Source organism: Brienomyrus brachyistius, chromosome 7 (genome assembly GCF_023856365.1).
Source record: "Brienomyrus brachyistius isolate T26 chromosome 7, BBRACH_0.4, whole genome shotgun sequence".
NCBI lineage: Eukaryota > Metazoa > Chordata > Actinopteri > Osteoglossiformes > Mormyridae > Brienomyrus > Brienomyrus brachyistius.
Window position 1 is genome coordinate 178,436 of NC_064539.1, and position 15,810 is coordinate 194,245.

General features: G+C 42.7%; 1 protein-coding gene across 1 annotated transcript in view; it reads left to right on the forward strand.

Annotated features, from left to right (window-relative positions):
• Positions 1 to 5,595: 5,595 nt before the first annotated feature.
• The window catches only part of LOC125746725 (A disintegrin and metalloproteinase with thrombospondin motifs 19-like), a 72,625-nt gene continuing 62,410 nt past the window's right edge, over positions 5,596 to 15,810 (forward strand). The window contains exons 1-4 of the mRNA XM_049021075.1: positions 5,596 to 5,852; positions 6,177 to 6,619; positions 13,280 to 13,439; positions 15,033 to 15,205. Coding sequence (XP_048877032.1) covers positions 5,786 to 5,852; positions 6,177 to 6,619; positions 13,280 to 13,439; positions 15,033 to 15,205 — 843 coding nt within the window. The 5' untranslated portion in view covers positions 5,596 to 5,785. The remainder of the gene's footprint in view (positions 5,853 to 6,176; positions 6,620 to 13,279; positions 13,440 to 15,032; positions 15,206 to 15,810) is intronic.

The following is a 15,810-nucleotide window of genomic DNA, read 5'->3' on the forward strand; positions in this document are numbered from 1 at the left end:
AGAAGAATAAGTTAAGAAAATACAGGAGCAAATAAAAGGAAGGCAATTGACTCACTTTACCTTGTTTCACTTTCCAAAAAATGCACAAAATTGACCTTGAAGGACTGTATCTATTTGCCAGTCACTGAAAATGGATTTACCACGTTGATACTAATAGTAATCAAATTTCACGTTGTTTTACTCCTGGATAATATTGCTCACTCTGTGGAGTTACAGTTAAATTCCAAAAATAACCCATCTGAGCAGGTCTATGTTCTCCAAAGCTGCTCTGCCATCATGTGCTGGTTAACCCATCAGACAACATCAGCGGCTGCCTAGGACGCCATCATCTGAGGGGGCGCCTACTTAGCATGGCAATGAGGACCCCCCAAGCTCAGGGCGGGGCGAGACACACCCCACTGCCCCCAAACAAAGGGCTGGATAAGACACTAAGATAAGGGTTGATTGAGACATTCCCTTGCTGAGGGCAATTTAGAATCACTACCTGCTGAATGGCATGTGGACTGTGGGAAATGTACATTAAAGCACTGAAAAGCAGGATTTAACTCTTTTGAGTTGCTTTGCAGCCCTGCATATGTGACAGTAATTGGTAAAGCCTAAAAACTGCATGATCTTCACAACTCAAAGATAAGAAAAATTAAAAATAAAATAAAATCATTAATTTAAATTGTTGTGGGATACAGATATATTTAACACAGATTATATGCATTGTGAGATGACTGAAATGATCAAGTATATGAAATTTATCTCTGGGCAAATAAGATTTAATTATTAATGCATTATACATTGGCAGTTACTGTATGCAGCAACAGAGCGGAATCAGAATCTTGCTTATCTTGTATACATATTGTATAGTCATGCATGAAGGCTATATTACGTTACCATGAAAAACTGAATTATGTGGCCACTAAAATCACAGAGTTTCCTCGAGAGAGGAAAAACCTGCTTTTAAGGAGTTTCAGCCCCTCGCAAATGGATTTGAGTGTTCAGGCCCCAAACGGCTACATTATCCCAACTTGCCAAATCCCAAAAATGCCATGAACAACTGGCAGAGAGGAAGTGAAGTGGAGCCAAATTGATTATACAGTGTTTCTGTGCCAACTGGATCGCAGCACTGCAGTTTTTGGTTCGTCATTTTAATTATATGGCAAAATACATCAATGATCCAGGAAAGTATAAAACCTTGTAATAAAAGCATCGGCGTAAAGTGAAAGATATTCCTCTAAAGTGATATGCCTCACATCAAATGCAGGTTGACAGCATAACAGCTGCAATATAACTTCAGGAAAGGGACTTCTGGAATGTCAGCCCACCCCTTTTTTTACCCATAATGCCCCAGTCCACGGATATTCACCGATTGAGGTTGTCTGAGGTGCATGACAATCAGGTCAGTCCTGCACACTAACCAAAGCAGACTGCTGTAGCTGTTTTGGGGACATAATTATTTCTGGAAGAAGTTGGTCAAGACACACCATTTGAGCACTGCCCAGTCACCCTAGCTCTGGGGGAGGGGGGTTTAAACTTATGCAGCTTTGAGATGTTATTCCAGCTCCACCACAAAGCAGCGGCATGGTACAGCTCAGTCCAGGCCTTTAAATATTTAGCCTTAAAGCAGAGATCGGCGGTAACTTCACATCGCTCGTCTCATGATATGTGCTATTAGCAATCCCTGTGCTCAGCTGACTTTTATGGCCACTTTCTTCTTCGCTGAATCCACCGTTTTGAAGCGGAATGATAAGTTGTACCACACACTGTCCAGCCTCAAGGTACAAGGTTTTCCTTTAGTTTTCATATGTGCACAATGTAACAAAATTCCAAATGTACATGTATACAACACAATAAATACACATGCTTAGGATAAATAAGATGAATGACAAGTAGAACAAAAACACCACGGTAGATACTCAACAAGTAGCATTTACATGTGCAAAAGGTGCTTTGGTAGTAGAATTGGGGTAAATTTGCTTGGTCTCATCGCACTTTCAAAAGTCACCTTCAGCACTGGAAAAAATATGACTGAGTGCAATGCCTTGTTTAGTTATATGGCCTTTAGTTATACACTGAATCACTTCTGTTCGCTAGTTTTAAATAGACCACGTCAAAGGCCTGTGCTATCTGTTTGCACATAAAATTGGACATAATTCATTTTAATTTCTGTAATATTCGCTTTCAGATGCTCTGTTTGTGCACTGTGTACTTCGGTTTGCACTGTCATTGCACTGCATTTTGTTTCTCGCTAAATGTTTGTTTGTCGGCACTATGCGTATCTCACTGCTGCATGCACCAGAATGTCCCGCTGGGACTGATAAAGTTCATTTTATCGTATCTTAGGCAGCTTAGGTGAGCTGCATTCAGGAATTTGACCTCAAGGGAACAGATTTGTGGGGAGTTTCAAAAGTTTTACAGGACAAATACGAACACTAATCACCAAGTTCTTGACGTCCTGTGTTATTATAAATTTACCTCCAGGCATCTGGCCAAGATGCCCATGAAAGCACAGCAGATAAGGAGCGTGAGATATGGGGAAATAAAGCTATTTTCAGGCATAACAGGTTTCTCTGCCTGAGTTATATTTTTCTACTGTTATAATGTATTATACTGTATCATGACTTGAGCGGCTTGTGTGAGGAATGAGGTTATCTGTCCTCTCTCTGTATATAACCTATTTGTCTTGATTTTATCAGTAACGTAGGACCATATGGGAGGTCTGGAAATTTCCCCCCAGAAATGTTGCAGTAAATTATAAATGTGGCGCATCCTCAAGTAATAATCAAGACCGATATCAGCGCACACATTCAAACACTCTTGGCACCTCCAGGATTAGGAATGTGAAGAAGCACAGGCGACCTCATGCACTTACACCAAGCCGTGTTAGCTAGACGTGTCAGTGGCGGAGAAAGACATGCAGGTGCCACAAGTGTGTCGGCGTCGTGTGCAGAAATGCACGGCCTCCTCGGCTGCCGAGCACTGGCCCGACTCCTGGAAGGCAAACCTGCGCGTGACGCGGTATATAAAACTCATCCGTCAATCCATCTTCCCATTTTAGATTAAAGACAAACCCACTTATCCTTGCACGATGGATGTGAGCCCAAGACGTCTCCCAAACTCACAGATATCCGCAGTCACAGAACGACGTCTCCCAAACAGGTATGAAGGGATGGGGGTATGACTTTTGGAGTCTATGAAAATGCTGAGCGTGTCTCCGTATCCTTAAAAGCTTGTGTCCACATGTCCAGGAAATATATCACAAGCTGCCAGTGCAGTCATCCATCCATCCATTTTCCAAACCGCTTATCCTACTGGGTCGCGGGGGGTCCAGAGCCTATCCTGGAAGCAATGGGCACGAGGCAGGGAACAACCCAGGATGGGGGGCCAGCCCATCGCAGGGCACACTCACACACCATTCACTCACACATGCACACCTACAGGCAATTTAGCAACTCCAATCAGCCTCAGCATGTTTTTGGACTGTGGGGGGGAAACCGGAGTACCCGGAGGAAACCCCACAATGACATGGGGAGAACATGCAAACTCCGCACACATGTGACCCAGGCGGAGACTTGAACCCGGTTCCCAGAAGGGCGATGCAACAGTGCTAACCACTGCACCACCATGCCGCCCCACCAGTGCAGTCAGCTGACTTTAATTTTATATTAATACTCAGTGTCTGAATAATACAGTTAAAGGCTTGACACGGAGAAGCTCCAGCCCGTAATATTAAGTGCTGCACTTTTATGTTGTTGTTGTGCAGACAGGGCCAGGTCTGATCTTGCAGCCTGAAGCTATAGTGAACAGAACAGTTCTCCTACTGCCACGCTATTAAACAGCTCCAGAGCACAAGCTAAGCTGCTCATTTTATTAGCATTTAAACATTGGCGTTGATCGGCATGGCAGTAATGAGCCGTGAGATGTTACTGACTGCATCTCTCAATCGCCACTTCGGAAGTGCTTGTTGTTGTGTAATAGTGTTGCACTGTCCTTTTCATGGAGTGCTGTCTCATCCAGGGTGTACCCCAGCCTTGTGGCCTGTGCTGCTCAGGCTAGGCTATACAACACCGCTCCCCGCCTCCCCCCAGGACCAGAGAGGGTTAGATGGATGTATTTGAACTGTAACTAGCTTGAAATTTAACTTTGCATATATAGGCGAATTGAATCGTCATCCTTCTTAGTACTCTGATATCAGTGATCTGGTCATTAGCAACCTGAGAACATTGTAGCACAAGATCCATAGAAAGAGAAGAATTGTAATTTAAGACTTCAATTTGTCCTGTAGTCCACGCTGCTGTTCACGTTATAGTGGCTTTTGTGTTTAGATCAGAAATCTAAGGTTGTAATCTTCATCTGACAAGAAATGGAACAGGAAGTTGATGAAAAGCTCTTTACTTGTTTATGCTACACAGCTGTAATGGTTTTTAAAAAGGGAATCCAATTGCTGAGTCATTTTGAATGAACATTCAATATCTGCTAGCTGATAAAGCTGAAATCTTTTGCAGGCAGGTCTCCTTTTACAAACATCTATTTAAGGTACCTCACAGTAGGCTATTTGGGTGGGGTGGTTCAAAATAGCGGAATCTGTTTATAATTTTAGAATATTGTAAAATATGTAAAGCCTACATATATACACAGCTAACGTTAGACCCGTATAGTGTGCTTTAAGTGTTTAAATAATACGTTTTATCTACTCGTAAGTTTGGTTAGTTTATTAGTTGTTTAAAGCCACTGGTGACATCACGAATACTGTTTTGTCCATCAAAGTGATCACGTTACCTTCAGCTGTCTGTTTTATCCTGTTCGTTTATGACACATAAAATAAATAATCTACCCCCAGTCTTTGAATCATTCGATTTAAGTTGATTACTTCGCAGATATTTATTTTACCACATATACTGTGGTTCTAACGTGACTTGAACCCTATTTATAGTTCATTTCTTTTTGATACAGATATATTTAACACTGCAGTTATGCTGAGGGTATGGCTTTAACTTCCTCTGTCATAGACATCGCTAGTTTTGCCCAAAGCATTGCCGAACTGTTAACATGCGTTGCATTTTAATCTGAAAAAATCTAAAACTGTAATTTTATACAGATATCTTGTTTGAGACCCCTAACGTGCAGTTATAATTTATTCTGCGGTAGGGATATATGATTAAAAAATTTTGGACAGCCGGGCCACTAAATGTAATTTTACGTTTTTAGTTAAAAGTTATTCGTGGTTAAACGGCTATATAGTCAGTCTTATAGAGCTATAGATGATTTAAAGCAAAGGTACCAGAAACAAAAAAAACGAGGTAGAATCAGTTAGTGCCTAACTAAATAATTAACTTGGACAATAGTAAGGCATCCCCTCCTCGCTCCTCAGTCAATCGTCGGCATGGGTGGTGATACCATGGCTGGCAGTGCCAGCAAAATATGTAGAGCGTAAAGTCTGGATCCTCAAGCGTTCTGGGCCGCTGCTTGTGCTGTCCCCATACATCATGCTGTATGTTATCTGTACGGATGCCCCCCCCCCTCCGCCCCTCTCTCTCTTTCTCTCCCTAATTCGGCGTTGACTTTTTCTGAGTTTTACTCCGACCCATTCATTTGGAAAACCTCTCATGTGAGTGAAGAAACATTAACTGCAGACACCGGGACATGGACAAAACCAACAAGCAGTGCACAGACACTTAATTTTTTGGCTTGAGTTCCTGGAAAGTGTTTTTTTCCATAGACAATACTTTTGTTATCGTTTGCACGTTGTCAGGTTAAAAAATTCGCTTAGGGTGGTCGCGTTGGAGAGTCTCAGACAATGCGTCTCAATCACATCTGCAGTTTTCTGCATCAGTTGTGTTTTCTGGCTGCTACTGTAACTTCAGGTAGATTAATCATTTAAGTTATTATCGTATATTATGTCTAACAATCGCACATACAACGAATATAGTAGTCAGTATTCAATAGTTTACCTAATAGCAAAGAGTTAACTGTATTTATCGTTGACGTACAGGCTTTACAAAGTTACTTTTATGAGTGTTCACCGCGAGTAAAGTCACCTGCGTTTTATCAAGAGACTTTTTGTCTCTCAATAAGAAATTCGGCAAAGTAAAGATAATTTTTCAGCCACTTTGCTCCAGTATGTTTTCGATAAACTTTTTTATGATATATTTTTAAATATTTATTATTTTTCTGATCGATCGATACAGGTCTACAAGTCTCCCCGGATTCTGAGACGGAGATCATTTTCCCGGAGTTTTTTCATGACACCGGTCCACCGGGTGCAGACAGAGCGGTCAGCCGAGAGGGGGATGCCGGTGCGGTGAGCAGCTCTCGGGAGGTTCGCTCCCTTTCTCGCTGGGACGAATACGACCCTCCGGAGCTGCGCCGTACGGATCCTCCGAGACCGCAAGTGCAGACTCCGCCGGAACTGAGGCTGAGGATCTCGGCTTTTGGCAAGGACCTGCGTCTCATCCTGAAGAGGGACACTCGCTTTCTGTCCCAGACGTTCATGGTGGAGGAGAGAGCGAAAGCACGAAAGGCATCTGTGCGGGACACGCAGGCTGCCGACGCTGAGACGAGCTGCTATTACAGCGGGATCGTGCTGAGTTACACTGGATCCAGCGTCTCAGTCAGCACCTGCGCCGGACTGGTAAATACCATCTGCATTTATACCCAACCTTAGGCCTATATATAACTTTCAATATATGTTTAAACTATAGTTCCATGAGTCAAGAACATGCTCTCTGTGATGTAGGTCATAAGACTGGGTTACACTCGTAATTTTTATATCTATGATTAAGCAATCATTTACACTTCGCAATCTTATTCTTCATACTTTTTAATTACTTGAGACAAGCCGTCACGATTAGCTTGGCTTGGATTTTTCTTGATGAGTCCACGTGTGTAGTTATTTGCAAACAATACTAATTCAGATTAAGAAAATAGCGAAATTGGTGCATCATCTAACGCCATGGACCGTCTGCACGTACTGGATCATGAAGCTTGCCATGAATGGCTGAGCTAGTGCATTCCTGCCCACCAGGCTGCGGTCTTTACTCATTACACACCGCTTTCAGCGCCCTGTAGTAATCAGCGTAAAACGGAGTTATAATAACGGGCCGTACACCTTGTTTTCTCCGTAGCTCAGAAACACGAATCGCCCGTTAAACCATAACGTGTAACTTTATGTTGACACACAATGCTTTTTAAAGTACACAAAAGGAAATTCTGAAAAGAAAGCGAGGCGTAGAAGTCAAGGATATGTGTCAAGGAGTTCCCGCAAGCTGTTGGTTACAAGTCAAACTTAATAAACGTCACATTGTGCAGATCCCTAAGCATTTCTCTCTTTCTTGCGTATTTTGGGATGTAGCTAAAAGCACGTGAAATCCGTCAGAGTAGTAAATCCCCTCCAACCAACATCATTTTGCTCTTTACAATTTACACTCCTTATAACGTGCCTGTTTAAACAGCATAAATATCATGCTGGTTGATGCTATAACTGTAGATTTTTAGGGCTTGCATCCTTTGGTCCAGTCCATAGTCTAGTTGACAAGGTATATATGAAATTAATCTTCATTGCTGCCTGTTGTATGGTAAATCTGGCCAGGATATTGGTTTGTTTTGATGGGCCGTGGTTAAGCTACAGGCGTGATTCTAGGGTTAGGGGATGATTAGATCCTAACCAGCGAAACTGTTATGAATCGCAACATGGTGACAGTGATTATAAAATGACTGTAAGAAAAAAAATCCTGGGGCTTTGTTATGAGCCACCCCCCCCCCCCCCCCCCCACCTCAGATGCTCTCCAATAGAAGTTCATCCTCTCAACTTATGTATAAAGCCTGAGCCACTGTTTAACATGATAATTTATTTTGGACTACGGATGACATTCTTTGGATGAGAGGTTTTCCTTGAAATGACGGCTCCTGTCTGAGGCAGAAATCCTCAGAAAGTATGATATCTTTGTTCGTGCTTATCGCGGACAGCCACGAACAGGTCCTCAATGCTTGACAGTTCTACGCGAACCTGCAGGATCTGTCTTGCATTCGCTTTTGGTGTGTGTGGCTCGGCTCGTCTCCTTTGCTGGCGATTCAAGCCAGGACGCATTTCTGCAATGGCCCAGGTGCGTCTCGTGAATCTCGCGAAACAGGTCTGAAGAAAGCCGGCATCTGCGCCTTGGCCACGCCCCCCATTCTCGAGGTTCTGGACCATGTGTAAAGAGACGACATAAACCTCCCAGGAGGTCACGATATACAGTCATTAGTGACCTCCTGAGGTTTTCCCTGGTGAACTTATGTGGTTTTCATGGCTTGGACGACTTCCCAAGAGTTTGGCCTGGAATCGCTGACTTCCTCTTATTAACTCAAAGCATCACCTCTTAGGACAAAAAAAAAACTGGCATGTAGAAAGTGTGCTTTTGTTCACTTTCACCATGTGCGTGAAACACAACCTCAGTTAAGGAGACAGCACATTTTGTGTGCTGTTTGCATTTACCGAGGCACCAAACTAGGGTTGGCCCTACATACAGACGTTTCCCAGGTTACGATGGTTACAACGTTACGATGGGTAAATGTTTTTCACTTTCAGTGCAATATTCAATAAATTACATGCGATATTTAACACTCTATTATAAAATCGGCTTTGTGTTAATGATTTTGCCCAAATGTAGGCTAATGTAAATGTTCTAAGCATGTTTAACGTAAGCTAGGCTGGGCTGCGATGTTAGTTAGCTTAGGTGTACTGTATTAAAATGCATTTTCACCTTCGATATTTTCGCCTTGCAATAGGTTTATTGGAAAGTCCATCGTAAACTGGGGGGAGGTTGTATTGGAATTTCTTTTTTGTTTTTGTTTTTTGTGAGCCTAATAACTTTTAGTGCCCTTAATGCTTAAACATTCATAGTTTCTCAAAGATAGATGAAAACTCATCGTCAGTATCGGCCTTGGAACAGCGAGGGCACTCCAGCAAGAACAAGTGGCAGCCAAATCTCACACATATTCATAACATCTCCCTGGAGAATTCCCTCCACAGCCTGGGACAGAAATGGGGTGGTCATGGTGACAGACAAACACTGGCAGCTCTGTAATGATTTCCTACACGTTGGTCACGTAACTGAAATCATACATTGAGACAGAGATTGAAGAAACAGAGAGCACAAATTGTCACGGATTTTCGGAGTTTCAGCGGAAAAGTCGTTTCACGGCTCCGCGACTCTCTGACAGGCACCACAATCGCGAGCCCCACGGGGAAGAGCATGAGGCTCTGCGGGAACGAGCGAGACGGAGTCAAGGTTGCAGTGGATGCATCCGAAACGGAAAGCGAAGCTGAATGCGTACCATACGAGGTCGGCTGAATGTCCCCGGAAGAGGCACTCACTAGCTGAGCAAATGAATGAATGATTGAATGAATGAATGAATGTGATGAGCACCAATTAATGAGGCGAAGATGAGGAGGTCCACTTATCAAAATGCACGTGTGGGCAGAGCCAGAACCATTTGAGTCCGAAGGCCATGGCATTAATCCGAGTGGTACTCGCTCTGTAGACGGCCTGCTTTTCGGCACTTGAGAAAAGCTCTTCGCCTTAATTCCCTCGGGAAGAAATATTTTGAAATTGTAAGAGGCTTTGAACATGGGCGAGCAAAAAATAATGAGTTATAACACTGGTAATGACACGTAGGATACTGAACACTCAAGTAAAAAGGAGCTGAAACAGAATCAACACAACTTGAATGTTTCCGTTGACACACTTGTATGTGTGCACAGCGGAATGTTGTGTATGTCGAGACATGCATTACATACATTTCTATATTAGACACTTTTACAACAGTGATGTAAAGTTGAGTAGGCAGGGTCTGCCAGTTCCTGGAGTGATTAGGGACCAAGGGCCCAATGATGAAATCATTTTGCTGACTCTGGGATTTGAAGAGGCAACCTTTTGATCCCAGCCACAGTATCCTAAGCTGCTAAGTCACCACCCAGTTTCTACAGGCCTATGGGCTTTGGAATCGAATTCTGATTGGAACCGAAGCTGAACACTTCTCATTTTGGCTTGGTTATAAAATTCAGACCTGACTGCACAGGTGCAGAAATACAACTGGGGTTTCTTATGTTGATGAACTGACCCAAACTGGGTGTCGGTGATTTTTCACAGTTCATATATACTGTGGATTTTATTAAGTGTTTTAAAAATGTCTGCCATTGGCCGTTAGCAACAGATATGCAATGTATCTGAGCTGGATTTATTAATGACAAACTCCGGTTTGTTATTAATACAAAAAGTGTACAATAGTGACAGTAACATTAATGTATATGGTCGTTTATTTTATATTTTTTAATTTGTTCTTCCAAATACCGCCACACTGAAACACTCAGAGGTTAGACAGTGAAGTAAGATCACGCTTACATCCTTGAGCCTAAAGCAATAAAAATCTTCATATAAACTAGCCAATCAACATTCTTCTCCCTGTAGTGGCTGAGAACTGTCCGCAGGGTGGCCCAGGCATCCATCTGTGTCAGAACTTGATGGTTTTGCCTAAACGCAGATGTTAAACCAGCCTTCTTTAATCAAGAGAGCGATTGGCTTGTTTGGGCTGCTTAAGTCATAGGAATTAATTTGATATGAAGCAAATAAGCTTTCCTTGCCGGGCCTCCTGCATAATGTCGCCTCGGCAGTGCACGCTCCGAACCTCAGGCTAGCTCCCCGGGGAGCACTTAAGGTTTCCTCGAAGTGCTCTGTCCTTGTGACTGGTAGATGGTGAGTATGAGGTGGTTCTGGGAAGCGCCGATGTGGTCGGGCCGAGCCGGGCGGGGCACGCCTGGCGCGGGCTGCCCGCCGGACGAGGCTTATTATTTGGACGAACTGACCTGTGATGTAACTTTCTGGACGGCGGAAATCTCCAGGGCCGCGGACAGGTCCCCACCCCCGCCTGAGGCTCTGCAGAGATCACGCCACAGTTACTGCAACTTCTGGAAATGCCCCCGATAGCCCCGGTGAAAAAAAAAAGATACAAAATATTTAGCTGGAGACGGCTTGCCTGGAGATGCCATCTTTCATGTGGAAACCGCTAATGAATTTAACTTTAGAAAAATGACTCATGGGCCAATCTGTGGTTTACTCACAAAACTTTCTAAATACTAACAGATTTCCCTTTCATTCAATTTTAGCAGAATCATCCAAAAAAAAGAAAATGATGTAATATGTATTAAAAGTTTTTTTTCTTTGTTTTCTGTTATGTTGTCAGTTGATCTGGTAATGTTATCCTAGAGTATAATTAATTAATCTGCTTTTTATCCTGGTGCCAGGCTGATTTGAATCTTTGCCCTGAGCAAGGGGTTTATTTTTCAATGGAATTAAGGCAGGTTTATAAAATTACTGTTGTTTAAGTACAGGATTCTTCATTGTCATTCTGAGATAAGCAGCATGCAGACAGTGATACCTCCAGGCTAAATTAAGACTGACTGTTGTTACAGTATTATAGATCAACTATAGCGTTTTTTAAAATCACATTATACAATAGCAGATGTGTAGATACTACCAGTACCGCCTTTAGTTTCAAATGATAAACGAGTGATTTGGTTGGCTGAAAAATAAATTCCATGTGTTTGTCATTGGTCCTCAGCTTTCGAACAAGCCAATAGCCAGATTTTTACAGTTAGGAAACTCCTGGCTGACTTTCCTGTGTTACTGGCAGTTTCTGTGTTCTTGTCCAAATGGCAAAGAAAAGTGCACTGGAAAGTGCAGATGATATGGTGACTTTTGGTTTGCAAGGTAATCTGGATTTATGAGCAACCACATAGGGAAGGGTTTGATATTGGGGTTGCGGTGGAAACACAGCTTAATAATTATTGGGGGGATGAATGAAGCCAAATTAAATATTGGGGATATGTGCCCCCCCCCCCTCCCCGTGTCCCCCATTTTGTACATCCCTGTTCATGAGTATAGTGTATGTAAATTACTTTTTCTGAGGATTCTGGGATGAGAACAAACTGAGTGTGAGGTACTGTATTCTGGATGAATCAAGGTCACCATGGGTTCCCTGTATTTTTTCTCCCCGAAATAAAAACAGATTTTGCACCCTGAAGCACCTACAGAGCTTGAGACACTTAGCATAGATATTTTATATATTTATTTGCCTAGTAGTTGACCTGCACATCCTCTTATCGTTGTCTCCGCAACAAATTGAGTCTGGACTGTCTTATCACCCCCAGCAGTGTGATCAAATTGGAGGCACCTGTGATGACCCAGTGCATCATGGGATAGGCCCGGGCTACAGAAAACATACTGTAACTAGACAGGCATATACCAAAAGGGAGGGTTTATAAGGGGTTATCAGGGTTTAAACCCGTATACTGAAAGCTAGTAGGAATCATTGCGGGTTTAGTGTTTGTAAAGGTTTAATTCAAGTACCAGATATGCATAAAAATATCTAGGGTGCATAATAAACATCAATATATACCTTGATATTTACTATACTATCTAGAATGAAAACTAAACTTATATGATGACAGAGAGCTGATGAAAAAAATGGCTTTTGTTGTTATGTGTCACATTTTAGAGAGTTTCTTGGGGGCTCATTAGATAGGTTTTATTCGTTAAGGTAAAGATGGTGCAGAGGTGATGATTGATGAAAGTAATGACACTGAGGCTGATTCTGTAATCTAGGCCCATCACTGAATGCTGAGCTTAATTCGTCTTGTACACCTTTGTGCAAATAAATTGAAACAAGTTATTGAAACATATTGACATTTCAATATATAATATGACCTCATTGGTCTTTTGGTAGCATTTGGGCGCAATTTGGCATAGAATCCAGCAATTTTGAGCAGTCTTTCATGATAGTGGGGGTTCCAGTACCATACTTGAATTAATGCCTGAATAAGGTTATGTTTTGCGCTACAGTCCATTCCATAAAGGCACTGCCTGCAGATTGACCACAGATTCTCTGTGTACCTTGATTGTCTTCTTGTTGGTGAAATTCTTGTCCATTTTCGACATATGACACAGGGCTAGATACTGAAAGACGGCTGACCCATCAGTAAATGTAACGATGATGAAATTTCCTACATATGATAATGTTACTCCAACCCATTGAAAAAGTGACTAATGAAGGCATATTGATGACTTTCTGGAATGAAACTGAAAATCAAATTGTAAAAAAGTTACTGAATTAATTATTATTTATTGAATTAAATTGCACAAGGGTGTAGAACTTCAACCAGTTCCCTTGCATGTATATAATCTTGCTTAACTTTACTGATGAAAAGCTCAATTGCTGTTAGATTAGTGTATTTTTGTCTCTGTTCCTCTCACAGATGGGGTTTATTCAGCTCAGTAAAGACCTTTTATTTATCGAGCCCCTGAACGATACTGTTGCCATCACAGGACACCCGCACCGCGCTTACAGAAGAAAACGCTCCGCAGAGGATCCGTCAACCGGGGGAGACGCCGACAGCCACTGTGAATTACTCCCTGGTAACCTTCATTCATTGGACATGTGTCACGAGCGCTTTGATATATCATATCTTATTATAGGGCCCACGAAAATTACTTCATTGCATTGTTGGGCCAAGAAAAGGAAAGTCTGGCACTACAGCCTCAACTTTTATAGATGGATAAATCTTTGATGCTTTCCGAGTCGTTTCAAGTCCATGCACACGTATTTGAATTTTTCCTAATTACGTTTTCAATCGGATTCCAATGTCCGACATAAATTTTGCATACAAAGGTCCAGAATAAGCAGGGATCCGAGACCTTTTTCCATTTTTATTTTTGTGATTATTTTGTAACAATGAACCTGTAATATTATGCTAAACGGTACACTTTCCCTTAAATACTGTGTTTTACTGTGATTTTTGAAGAGAGACGTAGGTGTGTATAATATATATGACCAGTCAGCCCAGATGAAGGGTTAGGAATTAATACCTCCATACACCAGATCCTTGATGGATTTTAATACCGCTTTAAAGATTACCCACAATGCACGTGTGCCAACTTGTTATAGCACATCGACTAGAAACGCTTCTACAATGCCTTGGCTTCCTGAATCACATTATATTTCTTTAAGCTTGAAAAACATGCCCTTTGTGTTTATATTCACAAGTGATTATCACCCCCGTTTTGCTCTCAAGCTTTTAACCCCATTAATCTATTGTCTAGCATGACAGAGATCATCTCTCCGTCTGCGATTATACCTAAACCTATAGATGCTTTAAATTCCGTCCTGCACTGCGCTCTGATGCAGTGAATATTTGCAAACGTACCTCCCTGGCAGTTTTATTTGGTTAGTCTCCTGCCTTTCCTGACAGAGGTGGTGCGGAGAGCCCATCTGTCTGCAAGTGATTAAGCCGAAACACAAAAGGGGGCTGGAGATCCTGCCCAGGTGCCCGCTGCAGCTCACACGCACTTCCCCGCTCGTTGTGTTTAATTAATCTCCTGCCCAGCCCAACAGTAGGGCGTCGGAGAGGTCCTGTCTGAAGGCGATTAAGCCTAAATGCAGTTGTGCTTTAAATCCTTGGCCCATTTCGTGCCCGGTTGCCAGTTACACTGCGGATATATCCCCTCCCTGAATGCTCATTCGATTTATGGGCCACCCTGCTGTAGCCTTTGGGAATGCAACTTTTTTTTTTCGACCCGGGGCAACGTGAAGCGTTTATGTGCCGGAAAGAAAAAAAAAAAAAAAAAGAGTAACGCACTTTTACACCTAATTTAATGTCTGTGAAGTGATGGATGGTGTTGTGAGTGTCTTAACTCTTTGGCGAAACCTGCTCCTCGCCAAAAGATCACAAACACCATCCCCCCCCTTCCCATATGGGCCAGTTTGAGACTAGAAAAAGATTACGGCTTGTCAGAGGTAAGTTGATGATGTCTGGACTGACATTCCTGTCTAGCTGTGGTTGTGGGCCTGAAGGTTTTCATTAAGACGTCTTTTCTAGCTGTTTTTGATTAATGCTCCGCCGGAGAGCTCAGCCGCATCACCCATCACCTCTCCTGCTTCCTCATTCACATTCGGTCCCGAGCCTGAGTTAGAAAAGATGAGCCGCATCGAGTGCGATCTCCATTCCACAGAGAAGCTGAAATTTAAAAGCCAAAGAGCGACAGAGAGCAGGAGAGAGAAGAGGTACTTATACAAGCTGCTCCATGAATACAACGTGGAGACGCTGGTGGTGGCGGACCCTGCCATGGTCAGCTATCATGGCATGGAGGCAGCGAGGCGGTTCATCCTCACCGTCATGAACATGGTGCGTATTCCCTCCGCCATCTTTAATCCGGATGCTAAACATTTCCTTCCACTCTCAGAGCCGAAAATGGATCCAGTTAATGGAATAGCAGAAACTGTAATAAACATCTAATGTGGTGATGTTCAGTGCTATTGTCATCTGGGATCAGTTTTTTCCTTGTTTGCCAACTGTTTTAACCTAGATTAGTGTACCTACTAAGAATTAAACTTAAAGATAATGTACCAATAGCATTATTAATCATAAGCTACATTCTTTCCAGATAATTTTGATTCCTGCTGCCGGACCTGTTGAAGTTTACCTGAATGTTTCTAATATAAAAGCATAAAATTCGCACCTTGCTCGCAGACATTTGACATTGCTTCTGTTGCTCCTGTAAGCTTATTGTTCCCAGACCTGCACCCCTCCCCCTTGGAATGTCCTTCTGCCAATGCTGAGGAACCTTTCCTATTCGTGCAGACTCACTGCTCTCTGTGCCACGACTCTGCCCTCCTTCCCATCCAATCACTTCCTGCCACGTCACTCTACACTGGACCTTTTAAAACTGGTGCTGCCCTGAAACTCAGCCAGCCATTTGCCATGCCTGCTGCCAGTCATGTTACTTATTA